Raw genomic sequence first — 25,972 nt, forward strand, 5'->3', positions numbered from 1 at the left:
GGAGCGCGTGATAACGACGTACACGCACGTTTTAAATACGTGGTAAAAACGGATTCAGGCGAAGTATAGCATCTTGGGATTTCGTACCCTTCAGGAGCTTCCAGCCCTCAACCAGCCGCGGAGCCAGCAGCTCTTTCCGGATGGACGTTCGGAGGCTTCCCGGTGGGGGCCGTTCCACACGGCCCCGTGCGGATACCTCTGCGCGCTTGTGTGATGCTTCCGTAGGAGAGGTTTCTAGAAAGATGCCCAGGGTGCACGTATGACCACCGTACATTCTAGCATGCACGGCCAAGCTGGGGAGAGACCACTACTCAAAGCTGCTTGTCCGGGCCGGCCCGCAGCTGCCAGGGGCTGGCCATCCCCGCCCCCCCCCTCCCCGCCCCCATCTGTAGGGGATTCTGAACAACCTTCTGGGAGGGAAACATACCGTGAAGGGAAGGCAGCAGACACGGTTGGTTGAGTCACAGAAGGAGGTAATAATCTCGAGTGCGCTAGTGACGGCCGCTTGAATCCATCCCCAAGCCTGGGGACGCCAGGGGGCACCTGTCTGTTCGTGTGGGAGGCGGGTTGCCAAGGGGCTGACTTGCTCAAGACGCCACAAAGCCCGGGACGTAAAGGCCCGCTGCGCCGAGGCCCCTCCGGCAACACCAAGAGGGAGAGAGAAGAAAGAAACAAAATCCAGCTCGACGGCTCCGGCAGGAGCGCGGCTCAGGGAACGTGGCGGCGGCCGGCAGGGGCCGGGGGGGCAGTGGTGAAGAGGACGAGGAGGTCACGCCCCACAGAGCGTGGATCTGACCCCGGGCCCGGGTGAGACACGCCCCCCCCCCCCCCCCCCCCCCCCCAGAGCCAGCGGTCCCGAGGGGGAAGCCGCGGTGTGACCCGGGCCACCAGGCCGTGGGCGCAGGGCTCCCTTCGGGCAGGGCAGACGCCGGGTCCGCGAGGAAGGCTCCATGCACATCACCTGAGAAACGCCAGCCCTGTCCGGGGAAGGGAAGCAGCTCTCCGAGAGAGGAGGCTGCGGGTGGTCTCAGACCTCGGGGGCTTCTGCCTCCTTCGGAGAACCATGTGACCAGTAAGCACCGCTTTTTCCGTCTGGATCCAACCCTTTCCAAACGCTCAATGCTACGCATCTGGGAGCTAACAAATGCTGCTTATTTGGTGGGGGGTCAATTTTAAAAACACTCCGAGGCCGCTGTGAAGCGGCCAAATGACTTCACCTCCAAGTGACATTCTCAAGAGGGAAGTTTCCTAAACAATTTTTTCCAAGTTTATTTATTTACCCTCGAGAGAGACAGAGAGAGAGCAAGCAGGGGATGGGGCGGAGAGAGAGGGAGAGAGAGAATCCCGACCCGGGGCCCGAACCCACAAAGCGGGAAATCACGACCCAAGCGGAAACCAAGAGTTGGACACCCGGGCGCCCCTAAAAGTGAAGTTGTGTTAGTGAGAGAAAATGTCTTTGGAAAAGGTAGCATATGAGATGAAAAGTGTGTATTTCCAATGATCTCATCTGATAGCAGAACAGGAGTCCACAAGCTCTGAATTTTTCAGATGTACTTAAAAAAAAAAGATAGAAGAGAAGTAAACATTCAAAACTAGACCTCTCATAAGGTCACTTTTTCTGAGTTCGGACAAATAAAAAAAGAAACATCTAAATCTGATGTTCAAACAAGGCTGTCCAGTGTGATCCAGCCTTCTTCCCTTAACGGCCCATTTATCGGTGCCCCAGATCCTACAGCTTGCCCCTCCCTTCCTTGGCTCCTACTGGGTCTCACAGGCAAATGCCTCCTTCCTCCGTCCATCAGTGTTCTGTCCAATGACCCTTACTTTCCCGAGCCTAAAATAACGGCGTACGCACGTGGAAAGGCTTAGTGATTTAAAAAAGTGATCATTAGGATTTTATTACATCAGAAACTCAGCCTATGAATTTTCTACAACTAATCACCGAGAAAAGGATTTTTTCCCCCTCTGTACCTCTACTTTTTATTTTGTTATTATTTTTTTGAAGTCTTAAGGGTTTCTCTATCTACTATAAGGTAGAAGATACTCTCATCCACACCCAAGACCCGGGAGGGACGTGCAAAATCAACAAAGAGGGTAATGAAGTAACCCCCAAACCGAACGCTCTATCCCTGCCGGGGGAGGGACCGAGGTGTGGGATAAAGAGAGTTGCCTGGCCCTCTGGAATGTCCTTATCAACCCAGGCCCAGAGGAAGGTGATGTGCATTGGAAGAAACCCCATCCCGCTACTCAAGCCTCTGGCCTTCCAGCCCTAGGCCACGACTGCCCAAGTTGGGAAAGGCCTGGACCCTTCACTCCAGCCTTTCTGGGAACCCTTACTTGTTCGGCCCCCTCACTCCCTTCCTGCTTGTCTTGTCTGGTCGGAACCACCCTGCCTCTCTCTAGAGCCTGCTGCACGGGGCTCTGCTCATAACCAGAGGGCAGATACACCGCAGGGTGGTCTCTTCCCTCTTCTCATTGCCAGGCCACTAGGAGACGCTCGCTGTGCTGCAGACTCTGTGACCACCGGCAGGATCAAAGGAAAGTGTTAGCACCTCTGCGGTCTGGTTCCTGTGTTTTGGTCGACATTCATAATCTTGTTTTTAGAATCTGATCTAAATGCTTGGCTTTTATTGTTACTTTTATCTATTTCTTTTCTATCCTAGAAAGTTTAAAATGCTCTCTGCCTTAAAAAGAAAGGGCTTGAGGGGCACCTGGGTGGCGCAGTCGGTTAAGCGTCTGACTTCAGCCAGGTCACGATCTCGCGGTCTGTGAGTTCGAGCCCCGCGTCAGGCTCTGGGCCGATGGCTCGGAGCCTGGAGCCTGTTTCCGATTCTGTGTCTCCCTCTCTCTCTGCCCCTCCCCCGTTCATGCTCTGTCTCTCTCTGTCCCAAAAATAAATAAAAAACGTTGAAACAAAAAAAATTAAAAAAAAAAAAAAAAAAGAAAGGGCTTGAGGGACGCCTGGGTGGCTCAGTCGGTTAAGCGTCTGACTTCGGCTCAGGCCATGATCTCGAAGTTCGTGAGTTCGAGCCCTGCATTGGGCTCTGTGCTGACAGCTCAGAGCCTGGAGCCTGCTTTGGATTCTTTGCCTCTCTCTTTCTCTGTCCCTCCCGTGCTCATGCTCTGTCTCTCTCTGTCTCTTGATAATAAATAAACATTTAAAAAATTAAAAAAAAAAAAAAAGAAAAGAAAAGAAAAGAAAGGGTTTGACTGTTTCACAACGAACAGCTTCTAATTTGCAGATTTAATAACATACTCGCCTGGAGGGCTCCCGCTCTGTGACAAGCTGCCTAAGGCTCCAAGCCTTCTTTGGTCGTTGTCAGACAGGAGAGAAGGGGTATTCCCCACCCAGTGCCCTACTCTCCGTGCCAGGTGCACAGGCTAGCCTAATTTCTGAAATCAATTATTTTCTAAACTTACCAGCCAGAAACGGAGCCATTAGATGTTTCTGAAACTTGGACACCATTACTGTTAGTAGCTTTGCCTACTGGGCTGGAGACACAGAATATAAATATAGATATAAAGATGCCCCAAGTCCTTCCCTCTGCCATAGTGAGGACCCAGCTCCTGTCGACGATCCTAACACAAATCAGGCAATAGTCCTTGGGAACTTTTTGTGATGCGCCTGGAACAGGGCTTACTAAGAGGTGTTAACTGGATGAGAAACGGGACCCCGGGCTGTGGGCTGTGAACTTAGCTATTACCTGGCACATGCACACTTGCACGTACTGTTGTATACACGTGTGTGTGTGTGTGTGTGTGTGTGTGTGTGTGTGTGTGGTGTCCTAGGGATCACAATAGGACTCGGGTATCTCCCCTCATGTCTATGGACACTGACCCAAGCAGCTCGTCCCTCTGCCCCTCTCCCTGCCCCAGCCCCTGGCCCGCCCGTGCTCCAGGGTCATGGGGAAAAGGCATTACAGCCATGTTGTCTGGTGCCCGTCCCCAGAGCAGGACGGCTGTCCCCAGACATCAATGCCAAGTCCTCCAGGAGCGAGGGTCCTGGGTTGGTGGCCCCCCGCTGCCCGAGGCCTGACTACAGACACCCCGCCTGCGTGAGAACAGGAACACTCCCGCTGCCAGTGAGGCTAGGCTTTGGGCACGGCCCCGGGGCACGAGCGAGCAAAGACACGGTCTCAGTACCCACACCTGCCGCACAGGGACGTGGTTCCTGAGTGGGGGGGGGGGGGGCACCACGGCGTGCACGTGGGGTGGACGACTCACACGGAGGGCTGGCCGCACCCCCCGGCCGGCTTCTCCGGGGTCACTTGACCACTCGTGACCGTCTCCCTCAACGTGGGGACGGTGCCGTGTCACCTCCCCCGCGCCGGCACGTCTGGCAGGGCCCCACGGGACTGCGGAGAGAGCTCCAAGTCTGGGGCTGTGCCTCCTTGCGAAATGAGCGAGTGCCGGGAAGGGGCAGAGTCCCAGAGTACTTGTCACGGCACGTGTGGCGCTCGGAAGGGTGCTGTTTACGAAGGCTGCCACTCGACGCGCCAGCTTTTCCTCCCTGTCAAAGTTTTCAAGATAAACCGATGCCCGGAATAACTCTCCTGAGTTAACTCAAGTATCTGTACCTGGTAAGCTTAAACTGACGGTGACTTATGGAGCCACACTCTCGCCAAAGTCGGGGTCAATTAGAGCCGACCAGCTAGACCATGGCTCGAACGAACAAAGATAACGTTTCTATAACTAGTATTAGGACCTCGTTTATTGACCTAGTGTATGGGAAGAAAGCCCATTGAAAGCCTCTCAAAAACAAAGTCTGATCTGATCGTCGTACGTGTTTTGAAAGAGAATCCTTCTTTTAAGTGGCTATAAAAATTATTAGTGCAGCAAGCATCAAGAATTACAAAATCTACTTTTGGCTGAATCGCATTGGCTCCTTCCAGGAGATCTGCCCGAAGGGCGCGACCGAGGAGGTTTAAGAGTGTTTGCAATAAAGGAAATAATCTCGTCACGTCAGCTAACGTCCCTGAAGGTTAACAGGAAACCACCCAGGAAGTTACAGAAGTTATTTTTCTAAAGAACAGGCGTACGGCCTAACTCTCACCAACACCTATCTGAACACGAGCGACGTGATTTATGAGGGAGTGCGAAAGCAGGTTTGAGGCCAGCGCCAATCGGACGGGACAGCGTGGCCACACAGACCAGCAGGGCGAGGGTCAGCTACGACCGGGTCGGACTGCAAGTGGTCTCTCGAGGACGCGGCCTGACTTGGGAATCAGTTAGGACCGCGCCGGAGCGAAGTCCCCCGGGGCGCGGGACGCCGGGAACTTCTCGCCTCGCACCAGAATGGGTCAACAGAACCACTTGGGAGACACGTTCTCTCGCACCTCTTTAAAATACTTATAAGCGTCAACTTTATTGGCAGTGGGCTCAGAGAGGTTTTCCCAGTATCTGGCCTGGGGTGACACCTCCGTCCGAAAGAGGCGGCCCTGCCGGGGGCGGGGTTACTTATTTTTGCTGAGGGTTCTCTGCTTCTCCGCGTGCGCCACCACCTTCTCCTCCACGTAAAGACCCTTCCGCTTACGCACGGCGTCCATGTACTTCCGGGCCTGGTTCTCAGAATCCGCCTTCTCCCCGAAGTGTAAGTACTCCTCCTCGGTGGTTGGTACCCAGAAGGGGTCGCTGGGGATGACCTGGCGAGAGAAGGGGACAGAACGTGCCAGGTCAGGCAAGCATACCTGGATTTCAAACAGCCTTGCCAAATTCCCAGCGTGAGGCTGAAGAACCAAAGTTAAGCCACCAACAGCCAATTGCTGGGAAGGGCAAGGAACAGTCGTGAGGGATCACAGGACGCGTGAACAGAGGGAAGCAGCTGCAGCAAACCTGTAAGGTGCACGACGTCACCCCGAGGAACAAGGGCGACTCTTAACTTTGAATAACGTGACGGAAAAGCTCCCCCTCTCGCTCGGATGCATCTGGGTACCAGCGGGGTCTTTTCATTCACTTTGCCTTCGTCCCCAGCAAAGACCAACGCCCTTAAGCCCACTTCCGGTCACGCCGAGCTTTTGCTCCCAAACTCCGTGGTGTGACCGGTGAGCCGGGCCGCTTGGCCCATGTTCTGTCGGGACGAGCGGCAGTCGGCACTGCCCTCCCTCTTTGGTCTGGGCCCCCGCCTGCTGGCGCCCTCACGGTGAGGGGGACACGTCCAGGGGAGCCTCCTCGTGACGGGAGGGAGAGGGCAGAGCCTGGGCCCCGGGGAGGGGGGCGGCGGGGGGCGGGGCTGGTCTGTTAAGTAGTGACGTAGGGGTGCCCAGTCCCTCTGGGATGAGCAGCTGCCGGGTCACGAGGCCCACAGCGATGGCCACGCTGGACACAGACTTCCCTGAGGTCCAGGACGGAGGGGGCGGACAGTTTCCTGCAGGCAGAGAAGGTTCCACGAGCCGCACACTCGTGGCCTGTCTCTGCCTCCTCGCCAAGGGTTCCCCCAGGATGTGACAGGTAAGTGTGAGAAGAGAGAGGACCGGGGGACAAGGGTCTTCTTCCCCTCTCCACTAGAAGTGCACAGTCCGCCCCGTCCCTCCGCGTCACTTACGGAAGCCGCCCTGACCCGGCCCTGCGGCAGGAGCCCCACGGCCTGGCTGGTCTCATTCTGGAACGTGGCGGCAGGGGCTCCGTACCCTCCACGGTCGAGACCACACTCTCCAAGGTCAGCCTGACGGGTAAGAAGGTGAGAGTCTGGCCTTCACACCTTCTCCGGCTTGTCGTTTTCTCTCATTTCTCAATTCGGGAAAGAAAGGGGTGGTATTTACTAAGTGGCCTCAAGTCCTAACGCTTTTCAATTTAAAATCTAGAAATGGCGGAAAAGGAAGTAGTTGCTCTTCAGCACCAGCAATGGAAGGGTCTGGTCTGTGAACCGGGAGGGGGAGGAGGGGAGCCCACAGTAGTAAATGGGGGTAAAACCCCTGTCCGCGTCCCACAGGGCGCCAGGCCAGGTCCGCTGCCCGCTCAGGACGGGCCCCAGCCACACAGCCCAGGCCCTCTCTCTGGACCTGGAAGAACCACGTGTGCCCTGGGCCGTGGCTACCACTGGGGGACAGAGGGCGGGATGGATCGTACTGAGCCCGTGTCCGCGGTCCTGCGCCATCCGCCCTGGTGAAGGCGCCGAGCTGAGCAGCTCGGAGCTGTGGCGCTTGGGAGGGACAGGTGACTCGGAGATGCCCCAGGGTGACGCGGGGGAGAAGACCCGACTGAAGACGGCTTCGCACAGGGCACGACAGGAACCCCCACCCCAATCAACAGTAACCAGACTCAACAGAGGGAGCATTCGTAACCAAGTAAGAGAGATGACCGAGTGACCGAGAGTTACAGAGTTCACTTAAAAATTCTCCAAGAAATAAGGGGCGTGTGGGGGCACTGCATCCATAAAACATGAGGCAGCTGTAAAAAAGTAAGAGCTAGAAATCCTAGAAATAAATTCAGACGGAAGGATGAAAAAGAAAGAACCTCGGCAGGCAGGTTAAATAGCGAACCGCTGAGAAGACCCCGTAAATTAACAGACTCGACGTCCAGGATAAAGAACTCGTACAACCCAGCAGAAAGAGTAGCCCAATGGAAAGACGGGCGGAGGACTCGAAGGGATCTTTCTCCAAAGAAGATGTACGAATGGCCAGCAGGCCACAAAGAGACGTCGGTCATTAGTCACGAGGGAGACGCACATCAAAACCACGATGAGGCTCCACCTCGCACACGAGGGCGACTTCTACCAAACACGGAAAAAAGTGTCTGGTGAGGAGCCGGTGCCCCACGCCGGCCCCGGTGGCGCTTCCTGGTGAAGACCCCCTTCTCCCTCACACCACGCGGCCACAGAAGCCCTCTCCTTGGGGGGATAGCCGGGAAGCGGAACGTCCCCCGGGCAGTCGTCCACAGACTGTCTACGCTGCGGGAGACTAGTTTTAAGCTGGTTACTGGCGTCCTCCCCTCACATCACATAAGCCCATCAGAGCATATAAAGAAGCTGCATGTTCTCAGCAGGTCTGGGGAGTAGCGGTGAAGAAACTGTTAATCCTGTTTACAAAGTGATGCGTTTTTATAAATGTTTATTTATTTTTGAGAGAGAGAGAGAGAGAAACAGAGTGTTAGTGGGGAGGGGCAGAGAGAGAGGGAGACAACAGGATCGGAAGCAGGATCCAGGCTCCGAGCTGTCAGCACAGAGCCCGACGCGGGGCTCGAACCCACGAACCATGAGATCACGACCTGAGCCCAAGTCGGACGCTTAACCGGCTGGGCCACCCAGGCGCCCCTAAAGTGACGCATTTTATAAAGAGCAGTAAGTGAACTATGCTAGTTGAGAGACACCAGACTCTGACCGGTCCTTGTTTCAAAACCATTAAGACCAGGGGTTTCAAAAGGTCCCATTCTGCGTGGCCCTCCGCACAGACTCCAGGGTAGACTTGAAGCCTACCTTCTGCACTCACCTCTGCGTCCTGGGGTCCCCTGGAGTCCCGCTCCAGACCGCCCCTCGCCGGGGGGCTCGGGTGCCCACACCGTGCCGTGCGCTACAGAACGGCACCCTCGAGGCCACAGGGCAGAGCTCGCATCAGTTTGGAAGAAAAGGTGCTATTTTCTAACTGGTTCACCCAGAATTCATCTGCCCACAGCGAGAATGTTGTTTTGCAGCCCCACAGCCTGGAGGGGACGGCATTTTCTAGCTCACGGGAAGGAAGGCTCCCAAGTGCCAGCTGCTGTCCTGGGCATTAAAAACAGAAACAGGAAGAGGAAGAGGAGGAGGAAAGGGGACAACAGCCCAGAAGGGAAGCGCGTGGGGAGCCCCGTCTCAGGTCTGTGCCCAGCTCTCGCTAGGACCGTGGCTGGCGGGTGGGAGACACCGCGTCCGGAATAAACTTCTTCAGCGCTACTGTGCTCACAGCCGCGGCCTCCTCACCCCGGGTGAACTCCAGCCCGCCCCCCCCGCGTGGTCTCAGCATCGAGCAGCCAGTCTTGAGGTTGTGCTGACATGCGTGTAGAACTCCACTGGGTGGGAATATTTTTCTCTCTGTGCCTGTTATTAGCTCCTTTTCTTCCCTTTTCACAGAAGGGGTAAAACACAGAAATTATGAGATTGCTGACTTCAAAGGTTTCCTCATGGAAAATGCCTGTAATTTTATTTTCTCTATTTTTTGAAGCACTTTCTCTCAAAAGCTCTTGATTGTAAATTATATGGTGTGATAGAACACAAATGGAAGAAAGTGCCTTGGAGCGAGAAGCCAGAGCTCAACAACTGTGTTATTTCTAAACCCAACTAGGGGGGAGAACGAAGACAGCCAAAAACTATCACATCAATGACATTTAATTATAACGTCGTTTTCAAGACTTTCACAGATTTGAAGCTGTCGGGAGTGGGGACTAGGACAGGTGGCAGGGGGCCGGCAGACGGTGGTACAAAACTGGAGCGGGCTCTTCTCGACCGCACTCGCCTCTAAATTTACCAAGAGACTGACTTTTAATAACCAACTAAGACAGAAACTAGTATTTAAAAAAAAAACAAAACAAAACTACTATTAAGTACGTAAGATTTCTGGCCTTTCTTTTGTAAGTGAGAGAAAAAGCAGATGGAAAAGTCATCGTGGTTTTCACATTAACAAAAATTGCCTATTTGGTAAGAACCTGCTGTTCCTAAGTATCTCTTCTCCTGTTTTCTTTGCTAATAGGTATTTCAGGCTCGGGATGAGGGGAGGCACACTCTTTCTGTAAAGAACCAGAGTGCAGGCCACACGGTCTCTGGACAGGACCTACAGAAAACACGTCTAAGAATGGGTACGACCGTGTTCCGGGAAACTTCGTTCACCGGAACAGGTGACGGGCCATCGTCTGCTGACTCCTGATTAGTCAGGCTCCATTTCCCAACCTCCTGGTTAGGTGGGCGCTGTGACATGTGGCCGCGCGACTGGCTGTGGGCACTGGGACATTCACGTCCCTGCAGGGAGGGCACATGCCCTCCTCTTCCCATTCTCCCACTCCCTGTTCTTCCCGCCTGGGATGCGGACGTGTGGTGCGAGGGAGAGCAGCCACTCTGGACCCTCGGCAGAAGCCACGTGCTGACAAAGGAGTTGGAGCAGCCTGGGCCCCCACCCCTGCCTTCCGCCAGCCCAGCATGAGCCCCCACCGCCCCTGCCACCCCCACCAGTGAGCCCCCACCGCCCCCACCAGTGAGCCCCTGCAAGCGAGCCCCTGCCCCCCCCCCCCCACCAGGGAGTCCCCTCTGCCCAGGCCCCCGCCCCACAAGAAGACAATCTACTCTGAGAAGGTTTTCACAGAACAGTCTTACCTGCTTACTTGCCAATTAGGAAACAATGAAAACTTCGTAGAGTTTTAAAAATGTGCTTTATAAAACTACTTTCAGGGATAAGGCCGACTGTGAAATGATCACTTATTTTTAGCAAACAGGATATGTGAATTCAGGAACCCAGTTCCTCCAATCATGATGCCCCTAGGACAGCTCTGAATCCCTGCTTTGGATCTGTCCACACACGGGACCCCCTGGGATCACGAACTTGCACTCTCTGTGTTCTCATCAAACATGCCAGAACCCGGCCTTGTCACTGGTGGGATCAAGGCCACCTTCCTGAGACGGACACCTTGTCATCGGCAAGATGGTCGGACGGGTGAGCTCCAAGTTCTGGGGCGGTTCTCGGAACAGCAGCACTGATGAAGACAGTGCTTTGCCCTCTCGAGGTCATTGCTCTAAGTGGGATAAACCCCCCTTTGGTTCTAAATGTCAGCTGCACTGCCCTGTAATCACGCCTGGTCCCTAAAACACACGGGGGAGGACTCTGGAGACCGTTCCAGGAAGATCATCCCTAATAGACTCACTACAGACGTAGTTCTTCAGAAGCTGCTTGGACAAATCTGTTCTTTGTATCCCTCACTGGTGTTTATTCCTCTGTAATAATCGAGTGCCAAAAACAAGGCTGAAAAGGTCCAAGTTTGGGTAAGTGGGAAATTACTACCCACTTAAGTTCAGAAATTAACAAATAAATGTTTTGGGGGGCGCCTGGGTGGCTCAGTCGGTTAAACGTCCAACTTCGGCTCAGGTCACGATCTCGCGGTCCGTGAGTTCGAGCCCCGCGTCGGGCTCTGTGCTGGCCACTCAGAGCCTGGAGCCTGTTTCGGATTCTGTGTCTCCCTCTCTCTCTGACCCTCCCCCGTTCGTGCTCTGTCTCTGTCTCAAAAATATATAAACGTTAAAAAAAAAAAAATTTTTTTTAAATAAATAAATAAATAAATAAATGTTTTGGACCTCCTGTTTTCTGCATAGTGAAACATGGAATGATACCTATTTTGATATAAACCGATAAAACCACCAAAACTTCATTTAGTTTCTAGACAAAAAGACAAAATGAAGAAAATTTCATAGTAAATCCCTGTTAAGATGAAGACTGTACTGATTAAAAAAAAAAAAAAAAAAGGAAAAAAAAGGAGACTACACCAGAACATTAACCGTGGTTCTTTCGAGCATTACGGATGTGCGTTTTTTTTTTTTTTTAGGAAAAGTAGACACAACTGCCAGTTCTGGACAGCCACTTCCCTGGTGTCCGTTTAGGTGACAGGAACCGCCCAATTAAAACTAGATTTGCCGTCAAAGTCCGGCTTTCTGAAGTGCTGATTTCCTTGACTACAAAAGTCACTTTAAAAAGGAAGTTCTCCCTCACTTACCACATTCCCCTTTATTACCCGCACTTCAACGGTTTCTTTAAATCCTGCTCTGGAGAAAGGGGCCCGTCTGGCTACAGAAAGTGAGAAAAGGGACGACCTGGCACCGGACGTAAACAGTCGTGATTAGGCAGGGCTAGAGGAGAGAGCCCCGAGCGCGTCCACGCCACCGGGAGCCTCCCGCGGTCGGGCACCAGGCTGCACGGTCAGCACGCCATCCCAGGGGCGGGACGCACTCGGGGGGCCCCCTGGCTTGCCCAAGCACGCGGCAGAGGGGGTCTCTGCAACCCGGACCTGTGGCAGCACAGCCAGCGCTGGTCCCACTAGGCACGGGCCTCCCCGGGAGAGGGAGCCATGGGCCGTGCCTTCTGTTCCCTGCAAAGTGACAACAAACGCTGTTTTCCTAAAACAGCCCTTCTTCTTACATCCCGCAGCTTCCAAACCCTCCTCCTGACCCGAGACGGGGTCTGGAAGGTGACCAGATTTTTCCGCTCTCCTTAGCCCGCCTGTCCCGCGGCGCCCTCCTCCTCAGTGCCCAGCTAGCTCTCCTTCCAGGACCTGCTCGGGGAGGCTGATCTGACCTCCCTACTCCGTGTTAGTACCCTCCCCGCCCAACCCCAAAAGTGAAAAAACAATGTCTTCACCATCTTTTCCTCTCCCCCAGCAATGCGGACCCACGTTTGCAGTTTTAAGTGCGGGTAAGGTTTGCTCTTTGCCCACCTTTACCGACACCGACAGTGAGGGGCTGTGATGGACCCTTTCACCCCACAGCGCACGGAAGTTGCGGAAACCCGCAGAGTCCGCGGCGGGGACTGAGGGGCACAGAACGCACAGGACCTTAGAGCTGCTCCTTGCCAACACGACCGTTCCCCTCTAAATGCCCGAAGTATTTTCCCCCTGGAAGAAAAGTTCCTGAGAGCTTCACTTTCAACACGTCTGTGATTTTTCCCTTAAAATTCTAACCGCTATCTTCAAAGGGAAACACAGGATCGAACGTTCTGCGTCTTAACTTTTGCATCAAACAAAAGTGAAGAATGAGTGTGTGTATGTGTGCGTCACAGGCCCCACGTAACCTCAGGACCCTTCCATCTGGAGGAGAACAGCCCCGTGCCTTCTCCCGGGCGAGGGACTGAGTGGAGGCCCCACGGAGGCCCCGCGGTGGCTGCCACCCTCGGGGTCATCTGCAGGGAGCACGCCGGCACCTGAGGAGGCGGGACGGGGCTGGGCTGTTACCTCCCAGTGGCTGAACACCAGCTGCGGGCTGGCCAGGCCGCTCGTCCTCTTCCTGATCTCGTCAGCAAAGCCGAAGCTCTCGGCGACGGGCAGCACCGCCTTGATGATGAACATGTCTGTCCCTTCTTTCATTTCTTCTTGAAGCACTCGACCTTCTCTCTTGGACAAGACCGCGTAGACCCGACCTGCGAAACCAACACGGCTCTTAAATTCACTGACCGGTGACACGTCCCGAGCCACACAGACACGCAACCGCTCACGCTCCCTGTAACAGTCCACCCGTGAGAAACGGTGCTCCCGAGAATTCTGGTTTACACAAGCATGAAAACTTTTTTCTTAAGTGTTTAAAAGTAACGCGACCAAAAAAAAAATCAGAGACGAAAGGCGAAACCACCCCAAACTGCACTGCCCGAAGGGCAGACCCCTCACACAGCCTGAGAAGCGGGCGGCTTTGAAAAGGACCTTTTGATGCAACATCCCCCATGACGGTCAGTCTCCGGGTGTGAAACCCAAGGAGACGAGTGTGCCTGGGCTTTGCACACACTGAAATACTCATAATTATGAGACATTATTGATTTGGTGAGGAAAGCGCGAGGCTATTTGGGCCCAGTAAGCAAGGAAAAGACACAGTAACATTTTTATATTAGAAATGAAAACAACACGCAGAGATATCTGGTCACGTTTTTAAAAACTGGTTAACACGTAAGTGTCGTAAGTATTTCTTTTCCCCTGGAAACTGTGTGTGGCATCTTTCCCGTCTGATGACAAGGTCTACCCAGATCACAAGAATGCCCGCACATTCTCTTGGCTAACTACATTTTCGCAGTCAGGCCCGATGCCGCCTCCCACTCGGGAGGGAGAGGTCTCCCCACTACAGAGGCCGGCTTCTGGAAGGGTCCCTCCGGTGCTCCAAGAATCCTTTTAGCCACGAGGGGGTCCAACTCTGCTAAGGACAGACAACTGAAAACCACACACGGTTGTGAGGAACCTGCGGGGCCAGCAGGCACGTCCCCTGAGGCCTCCGCTCACCTGCCACTTGGAAAAAGGAGTCTCGGCTGCCTGGCTGGCCGAGGAGAAGAGCACAAGAAAGACGGCCCGTCTCCACCAGGCGTAAGCCCCCACCATGGAGGCCCGTGGCGCCTCCCTTCCTGCGTGGGTCAGGCCAGGGGCCTCCGACCAGGTACTGCAATGGAGACCGAACATCATTCATCGTGTAATTCTCGGCCATTCGGTTTTAATTCCACTAAAACGAAATCCCCAAACTGAGGCATAGGAATGGATCACTGAGCAAAGGAAATCCGCTATAAAGAGACCCTTCCAAACGCACTTGGCTTTCCCAACAGCTGTGTCCGATGCTTGGATGCATTCGGAGACCCTCCAAACTGGCCACTGTTCCAGCGGGGAAATTATGGTAGCCACATCCAGGAGGACCCGTGACCCTGCGGCCTCTGAGCACATGGCCTCCCCTCCACCGGGGCACCTGCTCCACTACTGGTCAGTCACCTGTCCTTGCACTCGACAAAAAGTCACGGTGCGCCTGCTGCGCGAAGGCACCAAGACACAAGCACCCACTGGGGAAAAGATAGCAACAAAAAGTCTAATCGATGCGAAGTTTTGGTCAGGGCGGGACTTGGACTACCAGATAAACAGATAAACGTCTGGACCCAAATTCAAGGCCTTTTGTGACCCGGCAGCAACCCCTTACTTCAAGCTCTGGGGCCCGCAGATCCCACAGCTGCAGACCCTCCACTGAGACCGCAGACTCCACTGAGACGGCACACGGGGCGGACCCTCTGCCCTAAGCCGGGGTAGGGCACTCGCTGCCACGGCACACCCTGTGGGCACAATTCTCCAATCTAGGGTGCATCTCGGCCAACTCCACGGAGTTAGAGCCCATCTGGAACCACCTGGTCCGAGTGTCCTGTGGTACCCTGAGATCAAAACGGTCTCTTCGCCATGTGGGCTCCATTGAACCTAATCTCTTTCATGGCACTACATATTCCCGTCTGTATATTTTCTTCTCTGATGGGCAGCAAGATTGCTCTGGAGACCCTACAATCCTTAGAGCTGGGAGCTCGGCAATTAAAGGTACGTTTTGTTTCATTTTTCCAAAATTGAGGAGAGGGAGCAGCTGTTCACAGCCACGTTTTCTCTTACGGTAAACAAACAGGAAACAGTGCGGATTTCCAATCTGGGGATGATGGGAAGTAAATTATAGCATAACAAGTTGATAGGATATTATGCATCGATTAAAATGAAAATTGTGAATACTAAGTGGCCAAATGGAAGCATGCTTTTAAAATAAGTAATAAATGCAAAAAGCAACACATTAAACTGCTTCCACCATAAGGTTACAGCTATGCGAAACATACCATTACAGACAGAGACTGTAAAAGAGTGGAAAATGACAGGTTGATTCTCAAGGAGGAAGATTCTTCTTTTATGCTGTGGTTTCTGTTATCGTTGGTGGCCCTTGCGGTGTAACTTCAATTAAAACACACAAAGAAATTGGTGGGCACTTCTTACAAACCAGGTCACGCTAACCTCTCTTCCTTTTGTTACAGAGCGACCAGACTGCTAAATCAGGCACGTGTGGTTGACAGGATACAGATGGGCTTTGACCAAACGTGAGCTACAGTGCACTGTGGACAGAGCGGGGGAGGCGGGCCGGCCGCTCTTGTGCAGATGAATCCAGCCACGAGTTTACAGGAAACGCACGTCAACAAGTTATGCCCACCCTGGCAAGATGTCCTGAGGCGGGCGTCCGTGTTCTGACCGCGGCTGCGTGTCCTCACGACGGTCACCAGCAACGTAAGGGTCCGGAAGGCATGATGACCAGATCCAAAGTTGACAGGGGGCCGGAAGGCTAATAAATACTTTGGCAGCATCAGGGTGACCGGGTGAGGACCCAAATGTAACAAGACACAGGTCCGTGTGGGTTAACGCAGAGTGTTACTACCGTTGGCTTCAACCACCCAACCGGCCAGCGTCGGCATGGTAATGCAGAACAGAAGTGCCCATAAAACCGAGTCGGGGCGGGTTCCCTCCAAGCTCCGTGGCAGTCTGCAGTGCCGTGGTACAAAGAAGGCCAATTTCACACTCAGCTGCTCAACTCAAAATTATTCTACCCATCAAAGCCCGTTTCAAAGAACTATCACTTTAGAAAAGTCTACCCTGTTTCGAATTCTGCTAATCCCAATTTCTCATAAAATTTCACTGGAAGACCACATTTATTCACTAAATTCAGCCGTGCTGTTTCACATAATGAGGCTTTGTCGCCTAACGCCTCTCTCCGAGCAGGGATCGTGCTTCGACACGGTGTAGGCACGTACACACGTCAGTACGTTTTGTTGAAGTGAATTAGGAAAGGCCGATGAAATGGAAAAGGGACCCCAAGTCTGGAACAGAGGAGGCTTTTAAAAGCAAACAGTGGCACTTACTAAGACTGTCCCTGACACCTCAAGGCACGTGTGTTCTCGCAACATGAGTGCGTACCCTACAGGTGAAAACAGAAGGCGGAAACTCCAACACCAGCAGGAACGTGTGATGTCACCGCCAGATAAAAAGTGAGGAGCCAAGAATGAAAGAAGCTAACAGGTCAGAAGAAGAAATATGAACGTGACAAAAACACAAACCAATTCTAACGTCCGCTAAGTGAAGGGCACTTTCCATGGGTGAAAAATGAGAACAGAACCGGGCCTTTGAGAAAGTAGTTTGTAAGGGAAGAGGCCCATGTCCCCCGATGAAGGTGTATAGGTCAGGCCTCTGTCCTTCTACAGAACACCCTACTCTGACCACCTGTAGACGATGTCTCGCTTTAACACCTTGTGTAGAAAGAACTCAGTTTTTAAGAGAGACTAAGAACGCTCATTTTGCTTAATAAGAAAGACCTGAATTTGTCTTTCAAGTTGTGCTAATTCTTAGCAGAATTAAAGCATCCATCAACAAAGTCTGGGAGATGTCTGAGTATCTGGGCAGGAAGCAAAGGCCTTAGGGTCACGAGGGTCTCCTCATTTCTTGTTCCGGATGAAGGCGGTGATTTAGAAAGAAAAAGAAAAGCGCAGAAAGCGAGCAGGAGGCTATATTGACCTTGGGTACAAGAAAGTGGCTATCGTTACCAAAGGACCCCTTGAAGCGACCCAAAATGGGCTTAAGAGAAGACCCTCAACTCTGAGCAGCAGGGCCTCCAACTGACTCTGGAGGAAATGACTCCAGACCAAATCGAAACACGGGGTCTCTGTAAGGTGGCAGCCAGCTGGTTGGGGATAAATGTATCACGCCAGCCAGAGCGTCTGGGACAGAGAGCCCGGGACTAAGCAGTCCACGCAAAGGGCGCCGCCTCGGAGGGGCCAGAAGGACCTACAGCACAGTGGACAGTGACCTGGAGGCGGCCAGACAAACACTAACTCTGCTCCTGAGACAGAAGGGGGGCAAGTAGCCCTGCGGATGATCAAGGTTATGTCTCCTCCTACCAAGTGCCGGGACGCAGTCTGACGGCCAGGTGGACAGGGCCAGGAGGAAGACAGGCCTGGGGCTGCCTGGTCACGTGCAGGGTCCTGTGAACTCCTAATGGAAACGGGAAAGAGGGCACAGAGCATGGGCGCGACAGGGAAGACGCGACAGTCTGCCTGGAATTTCAGTGGATGAACGCCACCACGGATTCTGGCTTCAGGTGTTAGGTGGGAAAATCTGCCTGGCCAGAAAGCAATGGACAGATGCCACTCCAAACAGATAATGCAGGAGAGATGGCAATCTGGGGAGGAACTGTGCATTCCTATTATCACCCCAGGAGTCCGGAGGGCGGAGGGATAGGCACAGATGTGCGTGGACCCTACACTTCCAGGTCGATCATTTCAAGTGCACGAAGGAGGAGAAGGAAAACAAGTTTCGGGATAACAAGTCCTAAGATAAAATTCCTTGGAGGAGTAATGAGAGAGAAATACCAACCATAAATGATCCCAATGACAGAAAAAGGAGGAGAGATCCTCCCCACCCCAAAATACAACAGTGGCTCCAAAATAAATGTGTCGGGTCAAGGCGGGCAGGTTGCTGCGCCCTCCTGGCCTATTGTAGGAAGGCGCGCACGACGGACGAAGGAGGGCTGTTAAAACCAGAGCAAGCTGAGCCCGCCAAATAGAAGGGCCAACGAATGACACCAAGCACGGTCTGCGGTGTTAGTTTCGAAATAAGGCTGAGACGTGCCCACAGCGTGGAGAAACGAGTGTGGCGTCAACAGAGAAGCGCTGGGAAGCAGGGCGTCCTGGTATCCACGTCTCCTGCATTCTCTTCGCTGGGGAGAACGGGGGACAAAGGGGCCGGGCGAACAGTCACAGCCGAGAGCGCACCGGGGCCCAGGACCCCCGGGAATCTGACGAGCAGGCAGCTGGCCTTCTGAATGGGTTCCGTCTCCGGGGCCAGGGTCACATCTCACAGCCCTAAAGAACGTGTCTTTTTTGAGAAATTATCGATGACGGGAGGTGTGCTGAAGTACAGGCGAAAGGTAAGGAACAAATGAACTTCTGGGGGGATGAAAACACTGATTCTATAAACTGCAGATTAGGAAGCCGTATGCCAATTTCCCGCAGTGTTTTAAGAATACATCACAGAGGTTTGTACATGTTTCTGCGAGTAGGAGTTACTTGCGTCTGGAGACGCATGGACTTTCTGACACAAAACCTCACCAACCTCAGCTGACTTCTTCTATACGGTTGGCAAGGTGATCGTCGGGGGAACCTACAGACACGAAGGAGCCTCACTCCACCCACCCACTCAGTTCACCCCTTCCTGAGTTTCAGTTCTCACGAGAGCAGACACGCGAAAACACAATCAGTGTGTTACGGCTGTGGTGCTGGCACTTCCCAGAATCTTCCCTGTACCGCTGGGTGTGTGAGAAGCCCGAGGAAAACTGCACTGTCCAGATGCGTGCGGAGCTCACGGAAACACACGCGTTCGCGGGACTCTGTCATCTCTAAGGTCCGGTCAGTTGCCAAACTTCGGATTCTGCTTTCTGGGGAACGGGTGGGAAGACGTGACTTATCTTGAAACGGGAACGAGGCTCACGCTGGCTTCCCAGGGGTTCACGACAGGGGGCGGTGGCTAAATCCCACTGAAAGATCGCTACCGTGCCGTGGCCGTGTGGCGCCCACGCCGGTCGGCACGAACGGCTGCTCTCCGGTGGGTGCGGAGCAAGTGAGAGGTGCCCCGGAGGACAGCCCCGGGAACGGTGAAAGGGCACCAAAAATCGCACCGTGAAAAACCAGCGGAAGGCTCCGGAGAGTTTTCTCAGGGACACGGAGCAGAAAACTCACGTGCTCCTCGGGCGCATGAAGTGCTCGCGCGGGGGGCACGTGGCGGCACACGTGGCTGCAGACCAGCAGGCGACCACAGAGGGAAGACGATGCTTCCTCAGGGGACAGGCTGTGAGCTGCCCATCGAGGCAAGTATTCAGGTGGCGGTGGTTCGTGGCAGGGCCGGGGAAACCGGAGCAGCCAGGTCTCCTGCACGGTTCCCCGATTCCAACTCCACCTCCGCCTCCGCAAATCGAGAAAGCTCTTGGTGAAAACGAAGAATAACGTCCGGGAATGGTCTCGACTGGTGTTCCTCCACCAACGCACGGATCCCATGAGCTCGTAACGATACACTGGCCCAAACGGGGCCGAGACACATCACGTGCTCCCTGTCACCCTGCAGACACCGTGCACGCGTGCGCGGCACACACGGGCTCCAGGCGGGCGGTCCTGCGGGGCCAACCCCCTGTAACTGTTCAACCCCGCTGCTTCTGAAACGCTGCTTTGGATGCTTGGCCCGTCTCGTAGGAACCCTACTGTGGAGGCAAGCCCAAATTTCTTTAGAGAAAAAATACCCTGACGAGTTAGATACCTGTTTTTAGGAACTGATCAGCAGAAGAACCTTACTAAAAAGAATGTAAAATAAGCACACACTGACTCAAAGGGCCTCAGAAGAAACCTACAAGCTCTCCAGCACCGTTCTGGCCCCTGAAGACGGTTCTAGGACCGTCTCTCACGGGAGAGCTGCCGCAGGCCAGGCACCCCCCTAAAGCACGGACTTGTGTTCTCGGGTTAATCTTCACAGCCTCTGGCTGGTTATCTTCCTTTTTACAGGTGAACAAAGTCTCCGTGAAGTAATAGTCAAAAGTCAAAGCAGCTACTAAATGCCAGGGCTGTGTGTCTCCAGGGATCCCAGAGACGTTCCAGAGACAGAAAAATCGGGAGGAGGATCTGACGGAACGGTCAGTGGTGAATAAAGCCCCCGATGCTCTTCTTCTCCCAAAAGGACCCAGCACTTCCAGACGGCCTTTTGCCTTAGGTGTGCAAGAATGTCACCTCACTCTCCGATGGTTTCCAGAGAAGACTCTGCCTACCTGGACCGACAGGGCCACTCACTCGGGAACACCGCTGCACGTCAAACCTTACGCCTGAGACTGTCGGGACAGGAAGGAGCCTGTCTGCTGCAAACGAAAAGATCTTTGGTAATCACGTTTCCTCCCCCATCGCCATTTCACTATTTAAGGCGTTCAGAGCCCTTAGCGCTTTAGTGACCCAGATGACGATGCAGCTTCTGCAAAAACAAAAATTAAGTGAGTCTGAGTTTTCTGACCACAGGGACCTCTCGGTCCTCACCCTCTTTTCCTTACCAAGAACGTCACCGGTGGCCATGATGTCACACGTGTACATGGCTGCCATCAGACGCTGAGGCTTCACCTGCAGGGCATAGCGACAAGCTTCTTTCATGGTGGCAATGAGCTGTCCGGAGAAGGGTCCGTAGCAGTCAGTGAGCGAAGACTCTCCTCTCTGGGGTGTCTTCTGCTCCGAGGGCTCAGAGCCGCCACCTTGCGGCCCCCCGTTTTCGCCTCTGCCGGGACAGGCTTCACCTTCCGCCTGTGCCTCCTGTACCACGTCCCTTCGCTCTTGATTATGTTTGTCACTTGCCCCTTGTTGTTCAAATTTACTTAGGTCCCATTTTTCCAGAATGAAACAGACGCCCATGAGAGGCTCCTCACACATGGGGCCCGAGAGGGTTGCTAGCTGGAAACCACTCACGATGCTGTTGCCCAAATCTCGGTATCTACTGGCCTCTTTGGAAGCTTTGACGCCTGAGCCTGTCCATACTGAGTTCTGGAAGTCTTCGCTTCTATTTACGAGTATGTTGGGCCCGCATTTTCTTGGCCCAAATGACCAGATTTGGTCAACAACGTTCCTCCATTTTCTCCCTGTTAGGTGCTGCTCTAGTTTTCCTTTGAATTCACAAATTTTCTCTTGGGTCTTCTGGTGGATCGTCTGAGTATTTCTGCCCTCATTCAAAGAGGATGTCAACTGCTCCATAGAACGAATCAGATCACTATTTTCTTCCAGGAGCCGTGTGACTTCTTCTGGAAGGGGCATGGCTCGAACACTGAGCACGGCGAGCTTGTTGGGGGTTGTTAGGGTGATGAGGCCATCAGAGTCAACTTGGATTCCTTCTGGGATTTTGCTCTGATCTTCTTTTGTTTGGTGGATAACTGCAACTTTTTGTTGTTTGCCTATTTCTTCGTTGACCATGTCGACTTTTGGCGGTTTTGTAATTGTTTCCCTGAATGGAATAATCGGTTCAGACACGCTGATCTGAATCTTCGCAAACCTACAAATTCAAGAGAAATAACAAGGTTACAATAAAAATGGCATCAAAACTTCCCTGCAGAACTGTGACACAATGAGGATTCTGAAGAAGCACAGAAACATGAAAATTATTTTACTAGGAAAGATCGGTTCTTTACATTCTATCAAAATTCAAACACCACTTTCATTTCGGATTGAAAGGACCACCTCCAACGGGAACAGACCTTCAGGGAGTTCTTTGCATACATTAGAATTTCACCGCTTTGTTCGCTCTCAAAACAAATCAACCATCTATTTAGATAATATGGTTTTGAGCGGAAAATAAATAGTTTCGTAAGATTTGACATATGAATTCTTTACAATACGATTTGCCAATTTAAAAACCGGGAGAAGAAAAGCTCGATGAGTACAACTCTAAACAAGGAATCACAGAACTTGAGGACACCTAGTCAAATCCTGACAATGGATCTGGCTTTGATAAATGCTCACAGCCAGGCTGGCGTAACCCAGGAGTCTGTCTAGAGAGACACTTTGAACAAGAACTTTCTGCAGCGATGGAAATGTTCCGTATCTGCGCTGTGATGACTGGACAGCTGAAATGTGGCTACTATAACCGGGGAAATGAAGTTTTCTTTTTATTTAATTAAATTACATTTAAATAGCCACACGCAGCTACGGAGCATTCGATACGTGGCTGTGTGACTGAGGAACCGAAGTTTTAATTTCACTTAGCTTTAATTTTAAATGGCCACGTGTGGCCAGGGACGACTGTATTGGCCACAGAGTCTCGCACCTTGGTCCAGTACCGAGTTCAGAAAGCCCTTTTTCCACGTGCTATCAAGTTTAGTTTCATGCCGCATTTTCTTCCAAATGAGTTATAAGTTCACGGTGGGCAGATTCTGGAAATTGGCGTGGATTGATTCGGAAAACAATGAAACCACCCAATCTTTCTTTATTTTGTGTCTACTTCATTCCCAGGTAACACTAAGGCTCTGGGCTGGTCTCTACCTGCCACTGGCAGTGTGGATGGATGTGTGCATAAACGCGTGTGCAAGTATGTGTGTCTGTTCACACACACATGTCATATGAAATCTTGGGACCGTGGACCAATGCTTTTCTCTGGGAAATGTTACACAGTAAGGCAACTAAATACTAAGTTTCTGAAATGGTCACATTTGATTCTAGATTTGTTTCTGGTTTCTGCAGAACATTCTGGGGATCTGGGGCAGGTATCTGGTTTATTTGATTTTATTCTTTTTGATTTAAGTTTGAAAACTCAATACATGGATGGTTTTCTACAAACAGTATGCTACCAAAATAGGTACAACCAAATCTAATTGATTTTAGACTAGGAAACCTGAATGGACCAGAATGTGTGGAGGAAAATAACAATGTGAAAAAAATTATTCCCGAGAAAGGTTTTGGTTTTGCCAGTGAGCATGTTCACTGTCAAGGATTAGCTCATTTCAATGCTCTTATCGTTACGGAAGGTACGGGGTGGATGTCTTCCTGACGTCGTACGGAAATGTCTTTGTGAAATGTGTGATGGCGATTAAGAGTGCACCTGTCATGATGAGCGCACTGAGTAACAAATGCGATAGCTGAATCGCTACATTGTACACCCGAAACTAGTGTAATGTTGTGTGCTAACTACGCTGGAATTAAAACACAAAACTTAGTAGAAAAAAGTACCACTTTATTCAAGATGCTGTGTGCCTACTCATAAAAACGATAGCTAACGTCGCATCAACACGTATTTGGTGCTTACTATGTAAACCAGGATGTGCCGTACACATTTTCATGTATTAAAGAAATGAAATAAAATATATTTTCCTCTTCGAACCTGACAAAGACAGCATACACAAACCCGCAGTTCAATCTCACCTAAGAATTCGGATATAAGACCTGAAATAACAAGGGGGAAAAAAGGATGTATGTGCACTTTTTCTTTTCACTAATCACTTATTCCACATGACACGGTGTGCTGTTTTACAGGTAGTTTATCTCTAGTAGGTATATTAGTATCCTCCTTGTCTAGAGGAGAAAACCGGGTAAGAAAGACGAAGTCACTCTCCCGAAGTCACAGAGCTAGTCGGTGGCGAAGCCAGGTCTGACCCCAGAACCCGTGCTCTTCCCAGTTAATGCTGTAGTGACAAAGTAAACAGCACATTAAAGGAATACTTCACCATAACATGAAGTAGCTTTTATCATAGGGCATGAAAATTTATTTGTATTAGGAGATCTGTTAAAATAATACAGCATATTGAAAACGTTAAATAGAGTAACCAATCTCAGTAACCATCTGTAAAAATGCTAAATTCGCATTCAATTAAATTGAATACCCATTCCTCACTTAAAAAAAAAAAAATGAAACCATGTAGAAATCTCAGACACAGGACGATATTTTTAACATTATCATTCTTTAGAGAAAATATGGTCTTATTCTTAGAAGTGACTCTGACAGCAAACACATTTTTTCCTCGTGCTGTAATGTAGGAAGGGCTGGGAGTCTCATCAGGCCTTCGGTTTCCGGGGGTCCCAAGAAGCCCCTTGCAGTAATCACCTCTGAGATTGCTGAGAACGACTCCGCGCCACGAAAGGGGGGTGCACATCCTGTCCCACCTGCAGAGCACCTCGGGGCCAAAGGCCCTCCAAATCCGGGCAACGCGGAGCCGGCCCCTGCCTCCATGGGAACACGGTAGGCTCTGACCGCCCGCAACTTCCTGCCGTCTCTGATCACCACCACCTGGAGATGTTGCCGTCTCTGAGCTCCTGAGATCTGGTTGCTAAGAACCGTGACAGTTTCTCTGGCCCGGACACGACAGGGTGTCCCCTGTCTCCCGCTCCTGCACGTAATGTATTTCTGAAGATGTGTGTCAAAGCTGAAAAGGGAGCTCATGTATTAGAAGGCAGGTTCTGTCCTATGAGAGCTAAACGACTCTAGAGTTTTATGTATACTCCTAATGTAGGTACAATTGTAAAATTTTATAGTCCTATGGAACAGGTGACAAAACAATAATGTACAGATCTGTCAGTGACCACAAAGTAAACACCCACGGAAACTACCACTCAAGTCAAGAGACAGAACGTTAGCAGCCCAAGGACCCTCATGCCTTCCCCCAACCCCAAGAATAGAACCACTATCCTGGGTTTTACTCTAGTCCCTTCTTTAAAATTCTTATTGCCTGAACATGTAACCCGCATGTAACCCCTACCCGCTATAGTTCAGTCTGGCACGCTTTTAATACTGTATATGTATATATAAACAGGATCAAATCTTTTTTTTTTTCCCAGTTGGGTTCTCTGGCTCAGTATTATGCTGTGACATATCCATCCATGTTCGAATAGCTTGTTCACTGAGGTTACTATACAGAATTTCACGGTAAGAAGGTATCATGATTTATTTGTCCACTGCACTGTTGGGAGTTGTCTCCAGTTTGGGGACTATTAAAACGTTTGTTGGGGCGCCTGAGTGGCTCAGTCGGTTGAGTGGCCGACTTCAGCTCAGGTCACGATCTCGCGGCCCGTGAGTTCGAGCCCCGCATCGGGCTCTGTGCTGACTGCTCGGAGCCTGGAGCCTGCTTCGGATTCTGTGTCTCCTTCTCTCTCTGACCCTCCCCCGCTTGTGCTCTGTCTCTATCAAAAATAAATAAATGTAAAAAAAAAAAATTTTAAATGTTTGTTGCCATGAACGTTCATAATGCACACTTGCCAGGCTCAGACCAGAAGCCGTAACAAGCACACACCTCCTCCCTCCGAAGGTAATACCAAAGTGTATTCCGAAGTCATACCAACTCCCAGTATCCCCAGTTACGGAGGGGGATTCCTACTGCCCATCTCTGGCGCCATCTGATATGGCCACCTGCAAATTTCAACCCCTCTGGTGGGTATGCAGACATATCCCACTTTGGTTTTAACTTCCTTCCAGTAATTAATAGGGAGCTGAATATCTTTTCATATGTTTCTTGGTCTTTAGACTTTGGGGATGTGAAGCACCTGTTCAAGCCTTTGTTCCACCGTCTAGGGGTTGCTGTCTCTCTCATCTACCGGAAGGAATTCTTTTTATACTGGGGCTTTAAGTCCCGTGTTTACTGTGCATATTACAAATGTGTTCTCTAACCCTAGGGTTTGCCTTCTTACACTTCATCGTGTGTTCTGACCATCAAACTTTACTCTGTCATTTGTGCTTTTAACGTCTTATTTAAGAAGCTTTTCCCTATCCCGAGGTCTCGAAGATACTGTGTGTTATCTTCCAGGTACTTTATGACTTTGCCTTTTACACTTCAACCCACGACAGACCCGGAATAGGTTTCTGAGTTCAGGATGAGGCAGAGGTTTTCCCAGACAGAGGTCCAAGCTGCCAGCACCGTCTGCGGAGAGGTGGGTGCCCCCACTGTTCCGCCCTGCCCCTTCCACGCTCGCTGCCCTAGTCCTCCCGTCCGTCCGTCTATCCTTGTGTCAACGGC

The 25,972-nt window shown here is 51.8% G+C and overlaps 1 protein-coding gene and 1 long non-coding RNA gene across 3 annotated transcripts in view; one reads left to right on the forward strand and one right to left on the reverse strand.

The window, feature by feature from the left end:
- The first annotated feature begins 851 nt into the window (after positions 1–851).
- Positions 852–2,573, forward strand: LOC131518114 (uncharacterized). The gene is made up of 3 exons (XR_009264921.1): positions 852–1,072; positions 2,034–2,094; positions 2,483–2,573. It is a non-coding gene; the product is annotated as an uncharacterized LOC131518114 (long non-coding RNA).
- A 2,773-nt stretch (positions 2,574–5,346) lies between these two features.
- EFL1 (elongation factor like GTPase 1) overlaps positions 5,347–25,972 on the reverse strand; it is a 122,320-nt gene continuing 101,694 nt past the window's right edge. For both annotated transcript variants that reach the window (XM_058736399.1, XM_058736398.1), the window contains 3 exons: positions 20,546–21,528; positions 12,892–13,076; positions 5,347–5,642 (listed from right to left, as the gene is read on the reverse strand). In XM_058736399.1, the coding sequence (XP_058592382.1) occupies positions 5,454–5,642; positions 12,892–13,076; positions 20,546–21,528 (1,357 nt within the window). In that variant the 3' untranslated portion in view covers positions 5,347–5,453. The remainder of the gene's footprint in view (positions 5,643–12,891; positions 13,077–20,545; positions 21,529–25,972) is intronic.

The sequence above is a fragment of the Neofelis nebulosa genome, chromosome 7, assembly GCF_028018385.1.
Source record: "Neofelis nebulosa isolate mNeoNeb1 chromosome 7, mNeoNeb1.pri, whole genome shotgun sequence".
In the NCBI taxonomy this organism is placed as follows: Eukaryota; Metazoa; Chordata; class Mammalia; order Carnivora; family Felidae; genus Neofelis; species Neofelis nebulosa.